This window comes from Macaca mulatta, chromosome 14 (assembly GCF_049350105.2).
Source record: "Macaca mulatta isolate MMU2019108-1 chromosome 14, T2T-MMU8v2.0, whole genome shotgun sequence".
NCBI classification, from domain to species: domain Eukaryota; kingdom Metazoa; phylum Chordata; class Mammalia; order Primates; family Cercopithecidae; genus Macaca; species Macaca mulatta.
The window spans coordinates 112,526,524-112,546,424 of NC_133419.1; the positions used below are offsets into that span (position 1 = coordinate 112,526,524).

Sequence of the window (19,901 nt, forward strand, 5' to 3'; positions counted from 1 at the left end):
CATTTAATGTAGGAGCATAAGAATGCACTGATTAACACATGAGCTTTAATATGCTTGTGGAGGCCAAGATTAAATTGTGCCTCTTCTCCCTCTTCAGATAAAATAAAATTAACCAAATTAAAAGCAGAGCTGCCTGATACTGGCCAGAAGACTACATAATCACAGTGAATTCTTATTTCAATAAATCCCAGGAAATGCAAAACACAATAAATGATTGCCGTTGGAGCTTTGCCCAAATGGTCACCCTAGACCTCACGCTGCAGAATCGTATCGGGTTTTCAAGGTTCTTTCCTAGAACTCCAAAGTTGGAAAAATGACCTAGATAAATGGTTGGGATAAAGACCCATCATGATTTAAAACAAAGGGTCTATTTCCAAACTTGAATTCGGTAATAAAGAGTATGGGCTGTAATTTTCTGTGATTATCTCAAAAGATTAAAATAACCTGTCTTCTTTCTTACCAGATGACACCTACCAGATAGGAGGTAAATTTTGGTAATAGATGCCTACCGTGCAGACTGGTTCAGTAATGGTACTCAGCATCACAAGATTTGGGGATTCAGATAAGGCTGCTTTAGAGCTAGAAATCACAGAACCATGCATTTGCCAAGTATACCTACTTCCTCACTCACCCCATGATCAAAGGCTATTAAAAGTCATCTGGGCCGGGCGCGGTGGCTCACGCCTGTAATCCTAGCACTTCAGGAGGCCAAGACGGGAGGATCACGAGGTCAGGAGTTTGAGACCAGCCTGGCCAACAAGGTAAAACCCCACCTCTACTAAAAATGCAAAAATTAGCTGAGCGCGGAGGTGCATGCCTGTAATCCCAGCTACTCGGGAGGCTGAGGCAGGAGGATTGCTTGAACCCGGGAGGCAGAGGTTGCAGCGAGCTGAGGTCACGCCACCGCACTCCAACCTGGGTGACAGAGCAAGACTCTGTCTCGCAAAAAAACAAAAAAAAATTATCTGTAGTCCCACATCCCTCTATACTCCATAATCTATGGAGAAATAAGTATCTTGCATGCTTCCTCCTTATGGCAAGCAGAACAGTCAGTGTAGGCTGAACACTGATTTTCTGAGGGAGAAATGCTACTCTGAGCAGGTGTTTTGAAACTGGTTTTCCTAGGCAAAGCTATCCTTCCTATATCACAAAGTGATGGAGATTTTAAAAAATGTGTTTATAAAATATCACATGGAAACACCTTCACAACAAAAAACATTCATTTCTATATTCCTTACCTATAACATTTGGCACAGTGTCCTGCCATTTATTGTGCTCTCACTAAAGACATACATAGAACAGAGAGATCCAAAATCAGGTTTTAAAAGTGTTAGGAACTGCTATTTCCAAGGAATCCCTGCATCAGTCCTGGCCTTTGTTTGTGCTATATTATAATTAAGGTGTTGTTTAAAAAACAAAACAAAACAAGCAAGATGATAAAACAGACCAGCATTATACTACTTTGATTAGAAAAAAGCCATTCATCACAGACGGACCTCCATTCCTGGATTCTTATTTACCTCTGCGAAACATAGAGGGCCTTAGCTACTGTGAAGAACAGCACATTATCACTGTAAGTAAGGCAAATGTTTCACTTATAATTCTCTGTCCTACAGTCAGATCATATGTGCCAGTTTTACACTGGAAAATAGTAATCAAGTATTGAGAATTAAATACTAGAGATCTTTCAAGCAAGGAGGAGCCCAGTCTATCTTCACACACTCCCCAGTTATTGTTCTGTACTGTCTAGACCTATTACCTCTCCAGTGCTTCAACTCTGTCTCTGATATTCCTGCAGAGCAGATCTCAAAGAGGAGCTTTTTAATATTGCAACTAGCCATTTCTTCTGTTATCACTTCTTTTCTTCTCTCTTGGCATCAGTTCCTATTAGAATGCCCTCCTCTTTGAAAATGAAAGATGGGGCTGGATGCAGTGGCTTATGTCTGTAATCCCAGCACTTTGGGAGGCTAAGGTGGGTGGATCACCTGAGGTCAGGAGTCCAAGACCACCCTGGCCAACATGGTGAAACCCCAACTCTACTAAAAATACATAAATTAGCTGGGCGTGATAGCTCATGCCTGTAATCCCAGCTACTCGGGAGGCATAAGAATTGCTTCAACCTGGGAGGCAGAGGTTGCAGGGAGCCGAGATCACGCCACTGCACTCCAGCCTGGGCGACAGAATGAGACTCCACCTCAAAAGAAAAAAGAAAAAGAAAAAGAAAAAAAAGAAAAGAAAAGAAAAAAAGAAAAATGAAAGATGGAACTTCTGAAAAATAGATTCATCCTATTTGCAGATATTCGGATCAGTTACCCTTAGGGAAATAAGGCACCTATAATGTGACCCCAGATTGACTACACGAATAGTACTAATATTTGGATCCTGTGTGGCTGCAAAAGAAGACGACTTCCAAACAGAAGCACTACTTTCCTGCCACAGGTCAGGCTGCATCACACAGCACTGCTGTGCTAGTCTAACATACAGGCAGACTGGAGGCTCCAAAGAACTCAAAGAAATACAGATACAATTCTTCCTTAAAATAGAAAGTTACAGTATCAGTTGGGTCTCTGGTTAATCTCATCAGTCCTTTCGAGTAATGTTTGCATGGTTGAGTGAGGAATATGGAGGAGCAACAGATGAGAGTAAGGAAACCTAGGTTCCAGTCCCAGCTCTATTACTTACTGGCTGTGTGACCTCAGGCAACTATGTTTACCTCCCCTCACTCCCCACCCCAGCCTGTTTCCTTATCTGTAAAATGGGGATAAAAAAATCACCTGCCTTGTCTACCACATGTTGTGACTGTGAGGATCAAATGAGATGCTGTGAAAGTGCCTTGTAAACTGAAGTACTGACAGTAAAGGCTTTTTTTTTTTTTTTTTTGAGACGGAGTCTTGCTCTGTCGCCCAGGCTGGAGTGCAGTGGCCGGATCTCAGCTCACTGCAAGCTCCTCCTCCCGGGTTCACGCCATTCTCCTGCCTCAGCCTCCCGAGTAGCTGGGACTACAGGCACCCGCCACTTCACCCGGCTAGTTTTTTGTATTTTTTAGTAGAGACGGGGTTTCACCGTATTAGCCAGGATGGTCTCGATCTCCTGACCTCATGATCCGCCTGTCTCGGCCTCCCAAAGTGCTGGGATTACAGGCTTGAGCCACCGCGCCCGGCCAGGCTTTTAAAGTAATAGTATATACTTATTACATTTTAATTAGGTCCTTATAATTGCCTATTTGTCTAGAAGTGCCCCATGCAGGATGTGCCTCACAACAGACAGAACTAAAAAATAGGTGCTATAAATATACACTGGTCCTTTTCACTGGGGATGGTTAAAAAAAAAAAGGAAAATTCTTAATTTCCTCAGCAGTGGCCTCAGATTACATTACTTAAAAATGTGATGTCATCCAAGTCTATCAATTGATAAAATTTTCTCCAAATATGTCCTATACAGTTGTAGTTTTGTCTGTTGGTATCTTCACACGGAGGAGTCTAGAATTCAAAACATAGCATGCTAAAACTAAACAAAAAAACAATACAACCATATAGTTACAGTGGGTTGTAAAGGAAATGAAAATTAGAGGCATCATTATAATAAAATTAGGTCACAGTTCCTCAAATGGTCACCTTTTTCCTGAGATAGCTCCAGGACAGGGTCCTAGTTCTGTGAAGTGCTTTAAAGCAGCTTAGTCTTGCTGGAGGTGAAAAGGACATGTGGGCTGGCAACTAGGCTATGTTCATTTTCAGCACGAGGATTTGAACAAGAAGGTCTGCTAGGAGCTGCCAAACAGCTTTGGTGGAGAAGCCCATATGGCCTAAGAGAGGCTTGCTAGTTCTCAGATGCCAGGCCAGAGTGTGGAGAACAGCTTAACACAGCCATCCAGTCCCAGGATTTTCAATTCTTCCTGTAAGTTGGTTCTGCTCTTCTCCGGTCTAGTAAATAATTGAACAGAGGAAAAACAATGAGATATGGAGCAATATATCTATCTGTGCTTTAGGGCCTTTCTCTGCCTAGCTGCAAAAAGTTTACATGCAGAACAGAGACGTGACACAAAAGGAGCAAATGTGATTTTTGACTAGAGTTTGAAATAGACTTTGACTAGCCCAGAGCACCCAGATTCCAGTATTCGTGTCAGAAGACCTTTATTACAAATGTTACAGGCGATGACTTGCAGGGAGTCAGGTCACTGGAATCACTAGTTAACAAGACGGTTGTCCTTTGGGGCCACAGGTGTGTTGCTAACCTCCACTTTTCTTCCTGATTTGCTTTGCTTTCCGGGGTTTGAGGATGGTGTAGTTTACATACACCGTATACTGATCTGACAGGAAAGGGACATAGAATGCCCGCAGCAGCTTTGAAGATCTGAAAAACAAGGGTTAAAAAAGAGAATTTTATCACTTGGGAGAATTTACTAATGGTACTAAATGTAATTAAAAGAAATAAACTAAGATCTGTAGTAAGGATTATATTTTATTCAAGTGGCACAGAAAAGCCTATTACTTAGGTACTAGATCATGATAAAAGACTTAATCAAGGCCGAGTACCTTGTCACCTAAATGAAAATTTATTATTGTCCCTAATATGCTACAGTATATCCTTCAGAGGAGCCCTAGGTCTTCATTTTGCATTAGAATGTGCCATAGAAAAATTCCAGGTCAATCAAAGGACTGCTATTGCTGAAATGAATTCTTAACACCAAAATGGTTTCTGCATCTAAGAAACTGTAGAGACGCCAAGTACTCAAATGGCCTGGACTCCAGCTCTAAGTTTTCCTGGAGAGGGGAAGAAAACTACATCCTGGGTGCCTGTGCATAGTGTTCCAGTATTGTCTAAGTCAAGGAAAGCGTCTACACACAAGTTCACGTTGTGATAACATGTCCCTGGTAAATTATAATATATCTACTTATTACTGAAACATAAGAACTGAAAACCTAAATTTCTCATGAATTTCTGAAGAATGTGAAAAGTGCTTATATTTTAAATATATTATCGGCCGGGCACAGTGGCTCACGCCTGTAATTCCAGCACTTTCAGAGGCCGAGGCAAGCAGATCATTTGAGATCCGGAGGTTGAGACCAGCCTGACCAACATGGTGAAACTCTGTCTCTATTAAATTAATAAATACAAAAAAATTAGCCGGGCATGGTGGCGCATGCCTGTAATCCCAGCTACTTGGGAGGCTGAGGCAGGAGAATTGCTTGAACCCGGGAGGTAGAGGTTGCAGTGAACCGAGGTCACGCCACTGCACTCTAGCATAGGCGACAGAGCGAGACTCCATCTCAACAAAAATAAAAAAAAATAATAAATATATGATTTAATCCATTTGATAATTCTATGAGGAAGTGGCATTATTATCCCTATTTTATAAAAGGGAAACTAGGGCTTCAAATTGCACAGGGTTACACAGTAAGTGACAGAGGCCTCATTCAAATCCAGGTTTGACTCCAGAGTCTGCACTCTTAACCATTACGGTTTATCATGCATCCCAGGAACAGACTAACAGGATTTGTCATCTCCTAGAAAAAGTTGTAGTGATAGTTTTAAATTCTGTATGGAGTATTACTTCCTGACTCTGATTTCTGAGTCTGAAAATCAAAAGTTGGCCTAGTTACTGCCATCCTGAATGAGGTAGCTGAAGGTGTTCCACTGCCAGTCCTTTTCCAAATTCTAAACTTGTAAATGTCATGTCAACGTGGCATTTGTACTGGCAGCCTACCCTTGGGTTTGGCAGACTCCTACAATGCCTGCACACAATGACACTGTGCTTGGCATGCATGCCTCTTAGAGATTCTTCCCAACTAGGACGCTGGCAGTGCCCTGTGCTCTGTGAGATTCACTTTACTTCAACAGTGAACTCTATCAAGGGCTTTGATAGAGAAAAGAGGTTTGGAGAAGAGACATGAGACAAAGCAGGGCTCCTACAAATAAAATGAACAGAAGGAGGAAGGATCTACCCCAGTCAAGGAGAAGTTAATGGCCAGGCACGGTGGCTCAGGCCTGTAATTTCAATATTTTGAGAGGCTGAGGTGGGAGGATTGCTTGAGCCCAGGAGTTTGAGCCCAGCCTGGGCAACAAAGTGAGACCTGTGTTTACAAAAAAATGTTTAAAAATTAGCCTGGCAGGTTGGCACACACCCGCAGTCCCAGCTATTCTGAAGTCTGAGCTGGTAGTACGGCATGAGCCCATAAGCCCAGGAGGTTGAGGCTGCAGTGAGCTGTGATCATGCCACTGCACTCCAGCCTGGGTGACAGAGTGAGACAGTGTCTAAAAAAAAAAAAAAAAAGAAAGAAAATTTACCCTTTTCATCTACACTGCACAAATAAGGTGAAGGGTAAAGGGTAGAACAGAAAGATGCAAAATAGAGCAAATTCCTACAAGCTTTAGTAAAGAAAGTACAAAACTAACAAGTGTAATTTCCATTTTAGTTGACTCTATAATAAAAGCTTCATTAATATAGTCATTGTATATTTCTGGTCAACTCAGTCCTTGGTATAACCTCAGGGTCCAGTGGACCCAATTTTAGTTTTCAACTTTCTTTTTTTTTTTTTTCCCCCAAGAGACAGGGTCTCACTATTTTGCCCAGACTGGCCTTGAACTCCTGGACTCAAACAATCCTCCTGCCTCGGAATCCCAAAGTGTTGAGATTACAGGTGTGAGCTACCTCACCTGTCCCAGGTTTTTACTTTCTTTTTGTAGCAATTCCTTACTATTTGGGAGGATTGCTAGTCCATAATTTTATTCTTTTTAGAGTCTTCCAAAGAACAAAGATAAATTATACTTATTTTCATTTATTTATTTTGAGACAGGGTCTCGCTCTGTTGCCCAAGCTAGAGTGCGGTAGCATGATCATAGTTCACTGCAGCCTTGACCTCCTGAGCTCAAGCAATCCTCCCGCCTCAGCTTTCTGAGTAGCTGGGCTACAGGTGTGCCTAGCTAATTTTTTATTTTTTGTAGAGATGGGGTTTCATTATGTTATCCAAGCTGGCCTTGAACTCCTGAGCTCAATAAATCCACCTGCCTCAGCCTTCCAAAGTGTTAGGATTACAGATATGAGCCACCATGCCCAGCCTATAAAATAACTTAAAAATAGGCCAGACGCAATGGCTCACGCCTATAATCCTAGGACTTTGGGAGGCCAAGGTGGGTGGATCACGAAGTCAGGAGTTCAAGACCAGCCTGGCCAAGATGGTGAAACCCCGTCTCTACTAAAAGTACAAAAATTACAGCGTGCCTGTAATCCCAGCTACTCAGGAGGCTGAGGCAGGACAACTGTTTGAACCTGGGGGGTGGAGGCTGCAGTGAGCCGAGATTGTGCCACTGCGCTCCAGCTTGGGTGACAGAGCGAGACCATGTCTCAAAAAAAAAAAAAAAAAAAAAAGGTAAAAATATAGAAGACAAAGAGGGTCCATTGGACTGAGATAGTAAATGGTGATGACTATTTTCCTGGTAGGCTGATAGATCATGTTCAAAAAAATGATCATTTTCTGAAATTTTTTTTTTTTTTTTTTTTTTGAGACGGAGTCTCGCTCTGCCGCCCAGGCTGGAGTGCAGTGGCCGGATCTCAGCTCACTGCAAGCTCCGCCTCCCGGGTTCACGCCATTCTCCTGCCTCAGCCGCCCAAGTAGCTGGGACTACAGGCGCCCGCCACCTCGCCCGGCTAGTTTTTTGTATTTTTTAGTAGAGACGGGGTTTCACTGTGTTAGCCAGGATGGTCTCGATCTCCTGACCTCGTGATCCGCCCGTCTCGGCCTCCCAAAGTGCTGGGATTACAGGCTTGAGCCACCGCGCCCGGCCCATTTTCTGAAATTATCAGAAAATGATCTTATTCTGATTCCACTCAGGAGTTGGAAAAAAAATATTTCCTGATCACTAGGTGTGAATAAAAGAGAGAGAAAAGAATAATAATAATTTAAAAAACTATCTTGGTCTGCACATGGGATATATCATCATCAAAAACACTGACTAGCAGCCGGGCGCAGTGGCTCACTTGAGGTCAGGAGTTCAAGACCAGTCTAGCCAACATGGTGAAACCCTGTCTCTACTAAAAATACAAAAATTAGCCAGGCATGGTGGCGGGTGCCTTTAATCTCAGCTACTTGGGTGGCTGAGGCAGGAGAATTGCTTGAACCTGGGAGATGGAGCTTGTAGTAAACTGAGATTGCGCCACTGCACTCCAGCCTGGGTGATGGGGCAACACTCTGTCTCAAAAACAAAACAAAACAAAACAAAACAAAATAAAACACTGACTAGGCAGGTGTTGTGGTATGTTCCTGTAATCCTGGGTACATGAAAGAATTGCTTGGGCCCAGGAGTTCAAGGGCAACCTGGGCAAACACAGCAAAATCACATTTCTGAAAAACAAAAAAAAGTTAAAAAATAACTAGCTGGACTGAAATAGAAGGATTACTATGCATTATTGTTGAGTTCAAAAGAGAAGCTAAAACAAGGGTAAAAAATAAAAGAGATTGGAAGAAAATGCAACATATGTACCAGACTATTTGAATCTAGACTATATAAACTGGGCGATCAGTAAGACAATTCAACAGGAAAAATGACAAAAGATATGATTACAGAAGAGAAATGCAAATGGTTGATAAACATTAAATAATGATCAATCTTACCAGGAATCAGGGAAATGTAAGACTAGACACAATTTTCAATAATCAGGTTTGGAAAAGTTAAAAAGCCTGACAGTCTCAAACACTGATGAGGAATCAAGAAACAGATATTGCCAGTAAAAGTGTAAACCTGCATAGCCACTTAGAAAGGCAGTTTTAGCAGTATCAATTAAAATGAAAATTATGCAGTCCCTATGATATAGCAAAGGACTTTTACTTTGTACTTTACGCTATGTTATTTATTTATTTGCTTGTTTTACAAACAATCTACTTGGTTTTCCATTTGCTATGATTAAAAATTTCAAATATATATAAAAGATAAATTTATTACTTATAATAATGTTTTAAAACCAGTAGACAAATTTTTAAATAAAGGAAACCCTCAATTTTCAAAAACAAAAAGCAACCAAACAAACAAAAAAATCAATGTGCCTACTATATGTAAGCATTTGTGTGCTGGCTCTGAAGACATATAAGTCTCTCTTCTCAAAGGGCTAATAAGCTAATTGGGTAGAACAGATTATGAATGATACATCATCATAACTTAGCATATGGCAAATTCTAAACAACTGACACAGAAGTTCAAAGTGATAATGCAAACATTCAGACGGGAGGTCAAATGCTGAGGGCCGGGTAGGTAGGTGTATAAGCAGCATTTAATAAACATGTAGCACATCATTTCATTTTATCCATCCAGTATTCCAAGGTACACTAAGCAGGAAAAGCAACTTGTCTAACCATAACCAAATCTACAGGCATCTCAGGCTAATACTCTGTGCATTCAGCAGCAACTAGAGGTGGGCTGAATAAATCCCAAACTCTTTCTCACTGCCTATAAATCCCTAGGAGATCCAGCCCTTGCCTGATTGTCCCACCTCACCTTGTGCCATCTTCCTCCTGGACCTCTACACTCCGGTCACCCCAGCCCCCTTTCAGTTCTTCAAAAATACAAGCTCCTACCTTAGAGCCCTTGCATATGCTGTTGCCTCACCCAGGAACACTCTTCTACCCTGTTTTTCTCATGACCGAGTTCATCTCATTTTTCATGTCTCAGCTTAAAAGTTACCTCCTTTGGCCGGGCACAGAGGCTCACACCTGTAATCCCAGCACTTTGGGAGGCCAAGGCGGGTGGATCACTTGAGGTCAGGAGTTCGAGACCAGTCTGGCCAACATGGTGAAACCCCGTCTCTACTAAAATACAAAATCAGCCGGCTGTGGTGGCACCCGCCTGTAATCCCAATTATTTAGGAGGCTGAGGCAGGAGAATCACTTGAACCTGGGAGGTGGATGTTGCAGTGAGCCAAGATTGTGCCACTGCACTCCAGCCTGGGTGACAGGGCGAGACTCTGTCTCAGGGAAAAAAAAAAAAAAAAAAAAAAGTTACCTCCTTTGGGAGGTCTTCCAACAATCCTAGGAAATCCTAGGTTTCCACCTCTCACTTCTTTTCTCTCAGTGCACCTGTGTGTTTCTTCATTATACAGTTCACAATTTGTATTATTTATTTGTTGGTTAACTAGTTTATTATCTACCCTCCCCCACAAAACACACCCAAATTCCAGGGGCCATGCCTGTTTTATCTGCCGACATGTGTCTGGCATATGGTAAATGCTGAAAAACAAATGTTGGATGGAAGGAAGGATGAATGGATGGACTGCTGAAGAGAGCGAGGGAAGGATATCACACAAATGAGATCTGAGTTGAATTCAATTTAGTTTAACTACAGATAAATGAGCTCCATGTCAAGCAATGGATTAAATGCCAGGAACACAATGATGGTTCCTCCTACTGTCAATGAGGAATTCAAAGTCCAAGTGAATTTGTGGTTTGGAATAACTATTTTGCTAAGGACAAACATGGGTCTGACTTAGCTACATCATGAGATCCAAGAAACATCCTGATTTGCCAAGCTCCCTCAGTGTATAATCACAAGAAATTCGGCATCAAATTCTAAATAATGTATTCAGGAAATAAGGAGGCATTTCTAGTTAAACCAGAACACAAAACTACAAAAAAGGCGAGAATTACATAGAAGGAAAAGCTAAGAAGGATCTATTTAACATCAGAGTGTGGCACTGGAAAAAATCCTTTAGAAGACAAACCTCCTTTTCTCCTGCAGATTCTGGTTGTGATCTTTAATGGCATTATCTATCTATGACACACAAAGCCACCAACTAATTTCTTCCAGAAGATGGAATCAGAAAGCAGCCAATATATGCTTAGGCCATTCTCATCTCTAAGCTGGGATGGGAATATATTGTAATTTCTTTTTTTTCTTTTGAGACAGGATCTCACTCTTTCACCTGGGCTGGAATGTAGTAGTGTGATCCCAGCTCACTGCAGCCTTGACCTCAAGGGTTCAAGTGATCCTCCCATCTTAGCCTCCTGAGTAGTTGGGACTAAGGTGTGTGCCACCATTCCCAGCTTTTTACTTTTTGTAGAGACGGGGTTATACTATGTTGCCCAGACTGGTCTCAAACTCCTGGGCTCAAGCAGTCCTCCCATCTTGGCCTCCCCATGTGCTAGGATTACAGGTATGAATCACTGCACCTAGCTTGTGTGTGTGTGTGTGTGTGTGTGTGTGTGTATTTAACCAAAAGAACAAGCTGGCTTGAATTCTTCCTTTCTAACATTCCAGCTGCTGTTCTAGATTATTTTGTCATCAAAAGCTTTAATATACTAAGCATAACTGGGGCATTTTGAATTGTTGTATTGTTATTGAAAAAAGGAAACCAAATTGGTAATTTACCTTTATAAAAGGAAAGAGGAGGCCGGGCGCGGTGGCTCACGCCAGTAATCCCAGCACTTTGGGAGGCCGAGGAGGGCGGATCACGAGGTTAGGAGAGCGAGACCATCCTGGCTAACATGGTGAAAACCCGTCTCTACTAAAAATATAAAAAATTAGCCAGGCATGGTGGTGCCCGCCTGTAGTCCCAGCTACTCGGGAGGCTGAGGCAGGAGAATAGCGTGAACCCAGGAGGCGGAGCTTGCAGTGAGCCGAGATCGAGCCACTGCACTCCAGCCTGGGTGACAGAGCGAAACTCTGGCTCAAAAAAAAAAAAAAAGGAAAGAGCAGTTGTGCACTGGAATGACATGTGGTGCACACATTTATACACACGGAAACAGAGATCAGACTGATTCACAGACAAAACTAATACCTATTAAAACTCATACAATAATGTCTGTAATAAAGTGAAATGCCAAAGTACTGCCCTAGGGCAGCACAGGCAGCATGATTTAGGGAGACATAAATATGTGCCTCTATCATGGAAACTGAAATACTTCCCCTGCCAGTGAGAAAGTCACTCAAGTGATTCAAGGATGAAACAGACCTGGACAAAGCAATTGCCTGAACAGCATAATTAGCTCACGGCTCAGAATGTTTTCTAATTCAATTACCAGCCCTATTTATCAGGGCTGAGGAGCATTCGGCTGTGGAGATTTAAATCTGCTCTTGCTGACGTCAATGAATGACTGGCTGCCAGTCCCTGATGTCACCAGTTCAGCAGGCACAAATGGAAATGCTGGGTCAATTTTTCATTTTAAAAAGAAAACATCCTAGTATCCAGGTTTTCTTTCTCTTTTAAAAGACAGGATCTTGCTCTGTTGTCCAGGCTGGAGTGCAGTGGCATGATTATAGGTCACTGCAGCCTCAACCTCCTGGGTTCAAGTGATCCTCCCTGATCTGTCTCCAGAGTAATGGGGACTACAGGTATGTGCCACCACACCCAGCTAATTTATTATCATTATTATTATTTATAGAGACAGAGTCTCAATATGTTGCCCTGGATGGTCTTAAAGCTTCAAGCAATCCTGTGGCCTTAGCCTCCCAAAATAGTGGGACTGCAGGCATGAGCCACCATGCCTGGCCCAGGTCTTGTCCTGTCTTCTTTCTCCTCTTCTCTCTTCTCCTCTCCTCTCTTTCTTTGTTTCTTCTCTTATCTATCTATCTATCTATCTATCTATCTATCTATCTATCTATCTATCTATCTATCTACCTACCTATCCATCCATCCATCCATCCATCCCATCATCCATCCAACCATCCATCCATCCATCCATCCATCCATCCATCCATCCATCCATCCATCCATCCATCCATCCATCCATCCGTCCAAGCATTAATATCCCCTGTAAACCTGTAATCTAAGCCCACTGCCAGTTGTCTTTCCAGCTGCAGCTTTTTCAAGTTAGTTTCTTTCTCTCTTGCATTTAGCTCACCTTTCAGTGAGAGATTTTCTACAACCGTTAGTGCAGAACTTGGCTTTTGCAGCTATCTTCAGTTCTGAAGAGAATCTCAGAATTCCTTCAAGACTTAGTGACAATCTATCGTTCCATATCAAGCAATTTAAGCATGTCTCAAAAAGCTGGTATGCAGCAAAAATGTGATGGTTATGTTTTTAACAGGAAATGTGGTGAGAGACATTATTTTAATGATAACTAATGCAAAGGTGACTTACAACCCTGTTATACAAAAGAGGAGTTCCACGCTGTATGTTATACTCCACCAGTCCCTTGAGGATGGAATTTTATCTAACTGCTCTATCTCTAGTTTTTAGGAAAGTGCCACAGAAAGTCCTCAACAAATAGTCTGTGAATGAATTAATGCCTATGCTGTGACTCTTAAACCAGAGCATCTGGTTTACCTCCCACCCTTCTTACAATATTCATCTTCCACAAGGAAAAGGAAATATCAAAAATAATCTGAAGTTATTTTTTCTGTTCTCTTCCTAAGCAATTCAATCCTAAAGCCATTACACGGGGCACAGCAAAGCAGAAGTCTAGAGTGGGGAGTTGGGGGACGGTGGTGGCTATGGGATGTCAGAGTGCAAGGGAGGCATGGAAGGCATGTGGCAAAGAAAATATACTGCAGAAGGTCCCATAATTGTATAATGGCAATATACCCCGCAGGTGGCCGTTTACACAGAATTTGCTGAATCAGCATTATCCACGTGACCAGTATATTTTACTTTGAGCAGGCATGTTCAGTAGACCCTTGATGTTCAATAAATATTCATGATTTTGACTATCTGGAGCAACCTCCAAAAATCCATTATATGTAATGACTGGGAAGTTTACTGAGGCACAAACCAGAATCGTGGCATCGTGAGACTGGCATACAGAGTGAATCATTCCACCGATTTGTGGCCTTGGCCAACATCTGGCATAACATCATAACCTTTTGATCAGTCACCTTTAGCAAATATTCAGAATGAGGAACTGGGGAAAAATGCTATTAGGCAACTGGCTATTTTCTGACCTCAGTCCCATCAAGGTTGCTGGAGAAATGCTCTTCACCAGACTTTTTTCCCATCTGACAGTTACTTAGATATAAAGGTACTCTATGTTCCATTCATCAGTCCTGTGAAGAAGATGACAACATTCGAGAGAGTTTTTATCCCTGCTCTTCGGACCCTCATTTGGGCTTCTTTTATGTGACAAATAGAAGGATTGGGGGTCACATCAGCAAATGATTCTGGCAAGCTTTACAGAGATGAAATAAACAACGAGTATGCTTTAAAATAACTCAATAATCTTTATTTTACCAAATAAGGGCATCAGAAGCTTCTGAAGAAAACCTTATACCATCTTTTTTCTATTTACTCTAGTATAAATCCAGTTTTAAGAATGTGAAATACATAATCAATACATATTTTCTTTTTTTTTTTTTTTTTTTTTTTTTTGAGACGGAGTCTTGCTCTGTCGCCCAGGCTGGAGTGCAGTGGCCGGATCTCAGCTCACTGCAAGCTCTGCCTCCCGGGTTTACGCCATTCTCCTGCCTCGGCCTCCCGAGTAGCTGGGACTACAGGCGCCCGCCACCTCGCCCGGCTAGTTGTTTTTTTTTTTTGTATTTTTTAGTAGAGACGGGGTTTCACCGTGTTCGCCAGGATGGTCTCGATCTCCTGACCTCGTGATCCGCCCGCCTCGGCCTCCCAAAGTGCTGGGATTACAGGCTTGAGCCACCGCGCCCGGCCCATCAATACATATTTTCTAAGACTCTATAATGTACTAGGAGTTGTAGAGAATCAACATGTAATGTGGTTCTAACTCTCAAGGAACTCAGAACAAAGACCTCAAATGATGCTGCCTGCTTAGGCTAAGGCAGCTAAAAGTAGCTGTGGTCCTAAAACAGGTTACATGCTCTTCAAACCTGAGAGCCTCTATGGCATGGACTTAGAGAACAGATGGTCTGTAAATGGTTTCTTTCTAGAGAACTCATTTCACAACAATAGAAAGCAGACTCTCTAAGCTTCAGAAAAATGAAAAAAGGTTTATTCGTCTTAAAATGTCAGCAGATTTTAATGATTAAGCAACTGAATAATGGCAAAACACCATGTGTTTTGAAGCCAAATCTGGCCTGGGGTAGCTCTGCCAGATGAAGGGTCTCAAGAAAGCATCCTGGGAGAATAAGAGGAGGAAAAGCCAAAAACTGACAGAGAGTGAAACAGAAAGTATAAGAGAATAAAAGTTGATAAATACCAAAGTATAGAAACTCTGATCTCTTCTTCCTGTTTCTCAGTATTCTTGGCATTGCTGAGGAAGCTAAGGGCACCACCATGATTGACATGCAGGGAAAAAACAAAAACACTTCAATTACTGCTTAGGAGGGAGAACTAATTCTACCCAAAGGATGGAAGCACCATCTGAAGCATGTCAAACTGTTGGCCTGTAACCAAATTCTGCCATGGGGTGGAGTCTCCCCTTCCACCTGGGTAATAAGAAGCTGCAGATGGAAACAGCCTGCTGGACTATTGCGTATACCATATGCCTCTTCTGTAAGAAATCACCTTTAAAAAGAAAAGTTGCAAAGATTATCCAGTTTGGATGGAGAATGGCGTTGCAAGATACGTAGTGGATTTAAAGCATGTCCATACTTCTTTCACACTCCTCCCATCAACAGAGGAAGCCTAATTCTTTTCCCCTTGAGCATGAGTTATTCAACTGGCTTGCTGCCAATGAACAGAACGAGGAGGAAGTGATACTGTATGACTTCCAAGGCTAGGTCAAAAAAAACTATGCAGATCTTGAGATGCTTACTCTTGGAAGTCAGCCACCATGCTATAAGGAAGCCCAAGCCACATAGAGAAGACACAGATAGGTGTTCTGGCTGACAGCCCCAGCTGAGATCTAGCCAAGAGCCAGCATCCAGACATATGAGTGAGAAAGCCGCTCAGCTGCCTCCAGCCCCAGCCACTATCTGATGGCTAATGCATTAGAGATCCTGAGAAGGAACTGGCTGGTTGAGCCCATCAACTCCCAGAACCATGAGAAGAAACAATAATCAACTATTGTTGTTTTACGCCACTAAGTATGGATGACTGTTACACAGCAATAGCTGGAACAAATGCTTCTGGCTAATTTGCCCTTTATAGTGATCAATCCAATGGTCTTATCTTCCACAGAGAAATAGTTCTGCTTATGCTGGAGCTAAGGGCTGGCTCCCTTCAACCAGATTACTCTCTACAACATAGGACAAAAATGAATGTAAGTGCCATGGACTCTTTAGGCCTCAGAGCTGCTGGGTTCACCTCTTAGAGGCTAAAAGGAGAGCCACGGTCTTAGTAAAGTCCCCAGAACAGCCAAAGTTCAGTGGCCACTGAGAATCTTATGCTAGACACTGAAAGAACATAATAAGCAGTATATGTTATCAGCACAGTCCCCAACTTGCTGCTGCAGAGGCCTTTTGACTAGAAAAGGCCCCTCTCCTGCCATACCAGCCAAAGGTTTCACATCTAACTCCTTATTTGTATTTACCCTTCATCTGCAATTGCCTGGCCAACATGGTGAAACCCTGTCTCTACAAAAAACACAGAATTCAGGCGTGGTAGTCCGTGCCTGTAGTCCCACCTATTCGGGAGGCTGAGATGGGAGGATGGCTTGAGCCCAGGAGGTGGAGGTTGCAGTGAACAGAGATTGTGTCACTGCACTCCAGCGTGGGCAACAGAGCGAGACCCTGTCTCAAAAAGAAAAAAAATAGAGAAAAATAAAATCTCACAATCCCCAAACTAAAGGTGAAAGCAAAGCAAGCAAGCAAGACAAAAGGGACCTATAATGAAGGAAGAAACAGTGGGTGGAAAGTGGCTGTGCAAAGCACTGACAGGGACTCCCAACTTGTTTCCGAAGCTACAAACAGGCCTTGTTGCTCATGAAGCCAACTCCAATATCCTGGAGAGGCATTTCCCACCAGACTCCTACAACCAAACACTCTCAGCACACTTAGATAGGCACCCACCATTGAGCTGGTGATTTATTGCAACCCTCTCCCTTCACTCCTCTCTGGGGACTCTCAGAGTAGGCAATACATCTGCCCACTTGTCAGCTATTTCATTCGTGTAGCAATTATATCATGCTTTGAAGAAAAAAAAAATTCTCTTTTATTTTAGAAAGTATGTAATATGAGATGGCCACAGAGTAACAAATGTGTCTGGTCTAAAAAGTGATATTGTCAAATAGCTTGGATTCCATATCCTGAGAGTTTGATAAACCTTTATAAAATTAGCCAGAGAGACATGGCAAACTCAGGGAATGGAAGTTGCAGCTCTGGTACTAGTTGTGTGAGCAGGGACTAGAACATGGTGATTAAGATCTTATGCCTGGATCTTCTCTCAAACTAATGGGGTCTGGGGTTTGTAGGCCTCTAATAAGGCAAAGCAGCAGCCAATTAGGAAAAGAAGTGAATGAACATCTGGGCTGTCATTCTCCCAAATGGTCTAATACCATTTAGCCTTATTTAGTAAGTACTACTCCATCAGTCCAACAATAAGGATGTTGCTTATCTTGCAACAACTTCAACAGGCTTCTTCATACATTCACAGACATGTGGAATTCCTAAATTTGCCCCAATCACAAAATTGTCCCAATCATCTTTAGGTTGCAACTCCCAGAAGTGGAGACTCCAATTACATATAACTCACAGTATAATTTTTTTTTTTTTTTTTTTTTTTTGTTGAGACTCAGTCTCGCTCTGTCACCAGGCTGGAGTGCAGTGGTGTGATCTCAGCTCACTCCAACCTCCACCTCCTGGGTTCAAGCGATTCTCCTGCTTCAGCCTCCCGAGTAGCTGGGACTACAGGCACGCACCACCACGCCCAGCTAATTTTTGTATTTTTAGTAAAGACGGGATTTCACTATGTTGGCTACGATGGTCTCGATCTCTTCACCTCATGATCCACTCGCCTTGGCCTCCCAAAGTGCTGGGATTACAGGCGTGAGCCACCGTGCCTGGTCGATTCCATTTTTTTTTTTTAAACAAACAAACAAACAAACAAACATGCTGGTACTGCCTTCAAACTACACCAATTGCTTCTCTTTCAGACAGCTGAGGCCCAATCTAGGCTACAATAATAAGAAATGTCAGCAAGTTAAATCAAATAAGTAAACTATGGGCAAATTCATATAGTAAATGGACTGTGGAGCAAAGAAACTATATCTATATATCTTCTTTCTGCCATCCTGCTTTTTGGAACAAGTCTCTTTATTCAGGTCATATTAAAGCAAGATGATCATATATTTCAATTTATCCAGGACAGGACCCCTTTTACTTTCAAAAGACTTCTGATATGGATGATACATTATAGATTACCTTACATAAAAGCAAATTCAAACCACCCAAAGAGGTAAATAGAACTTTTTGATGCTGACTTTTAGGCCCCTCATCCAATAGGCATTTGATATTTTTCCACTTTTACTCATGATTGCTTCTTGAATTAAATAAGTGATTCTTCCCTCCTTACCACCAGTACTTATTTAATCCTACTTTTCTTCAGCTCAAGCACCCCCTCTTTCAGGAAGCCTTCCAAGTGTACTCTAACCTCCATAGGTCCCTCCTTTTTTTAAAGTTCTAGCATGATTTGGTGCCTCTATGGTCTTAACACTATTTTCTTTTTTTCTGAGATGGAGTCTCGCTCTGTCGCCCAGGCTGGAGTGCAGTGGCGCGATCTCGGCTCACTACAAGCTCTGCCTCCCAGGTTCACACCATTCTCCTGCCTCAGCCTCCCAAGTAGCTGCGACTACAGGCGCCCGCCACCACGCCCAGCCAATTTTTTGTATTTTTAGTAGAGAGAGGGTTTCACCGTGTTAGCCAGGATGGTCTCAATCTCCTGATCTCATGATCTGCCTGCCTCGGCCTCCCAAAGTGCTGGGATTACAGGTGTGAGCCACTGTGCCTGGTCTGGTCTTAACACTATTTTCAAGTTGTTTTCATGTGTGTAGGTCTTCCTACAAAAGTTATAAGTTATTCAAGGGAAAAGTCTGTGTCTAATCACTTATTTTATGTGCCTTAAAGAATCTAACTCTAGGCCAGGCGTGGTGGCTCATGCCTGTAATCCCAGCACTTTGGCAGGCTGAGGCAGGTGGATCACAAGGTCAGAAGATTGAGACCATCCTGGCTAACATGGTGAAACCTGTCTCTACTAAAAAATACAAAAAATTAGCCAGGCGTGGTGGCATGTGCCTGTAGTCCCAGCTACTTGGGAGGCTGAGGCAGGAGAATCACTTGGACACAGGAGGCAGAGGTTGTAGTGAGCCAAGGTCATGCCACTGCACACCAGCCTGGGCGACAGAGCGAGACTCCCTCTCAAAAAATAAAAAATAAAATAAAAAAGAATCTAACTCTATAACAAGGACATACCAGATATTCAGTAAATACTTTCTGATCTCCAAACCTGCCCAACCAGCTGACTTAGGAACATACCAGGAAGACTTCAAGTGTCTCCCCACTGTTCCACTTGCAACACCCTGTACTTTCCTCTTCAAGCACATAGTACATATTGTAATTACCTATTGATTTGCGTGGCTATTTGTTGAAGGTCAGCCTCACCATTGTATTGTAAGGTCCAAGAGGACAGGGATCTGGTATGTACTGTTGTTTATCCCTGTCTACCTACAGTCTATCATAGTGCCTGGCAGTGTTCAATCAATATTTGCTAACTGGAGAAGAGTTGGACAGACAGACAATGGAAGAAAGAATAAATGATCTGAGAAAAATAAACAATAAAAAAAGCAGGTTTAGATTTTAGGAACTTAAACATTTGAGAAATTAACCTACTTACATTTCTAAACAGATCATGTGGCTATGTGTCATAGGCCTATTAAAACCTTTTCCTTTTCTCAGAAAGAGCCAGTGAATAGTGAGGTGTGCAGCCCCATCTTATCTAGGGTCTAAGACATAAGTGACCATTATATACGAATGGACCATTATTTCTCCTTAATATATAAATTGCCTAAGTACAAAAACCATTGTTTCAAGATGACAGAGGAACTTTAATTGCTCCAGTAAATAAGTGTGAAGGCATTTCA

General features: G+C 42.3%; 1 protein-coding gene across 3 annotated transcripts in view; it reads right to left on the minus strand.

Annotated features, from left to right (window-relative positions):
* Nucleotides 1–19,901, minus strand: part of ALG9 (ALG9 alpha-1,2-mannosyltransferase) — a 95,972-nt gene that overhangs the window by 1,837 nt on the left and 74,234 nt on the right. For 2 of the 3 annotated variants that reach the window (XM_015115678.3, XM_028833963.2), the window contains exons 15-16: nt 4,232–4,350; nt 3,185–3,920 (exon numbers count right to left, since the gene is read on the minus strand). In XM_015115678.3, coding sequence (XP_014971164.1) covers nt 3,883–3,920; nt 4,232–4,350 — 157 coding nt within the window. In that variant the 3' untranslated portion in view covers nt 3,185–3,882. Of the gene's footprint in view, nt 1–3,184; nt 3,921–4,231; nt 4,351–19,901 lie in introns of those variants that run through there. The other variant, XR_013404292.1, reaches the window with a different exon arrangement.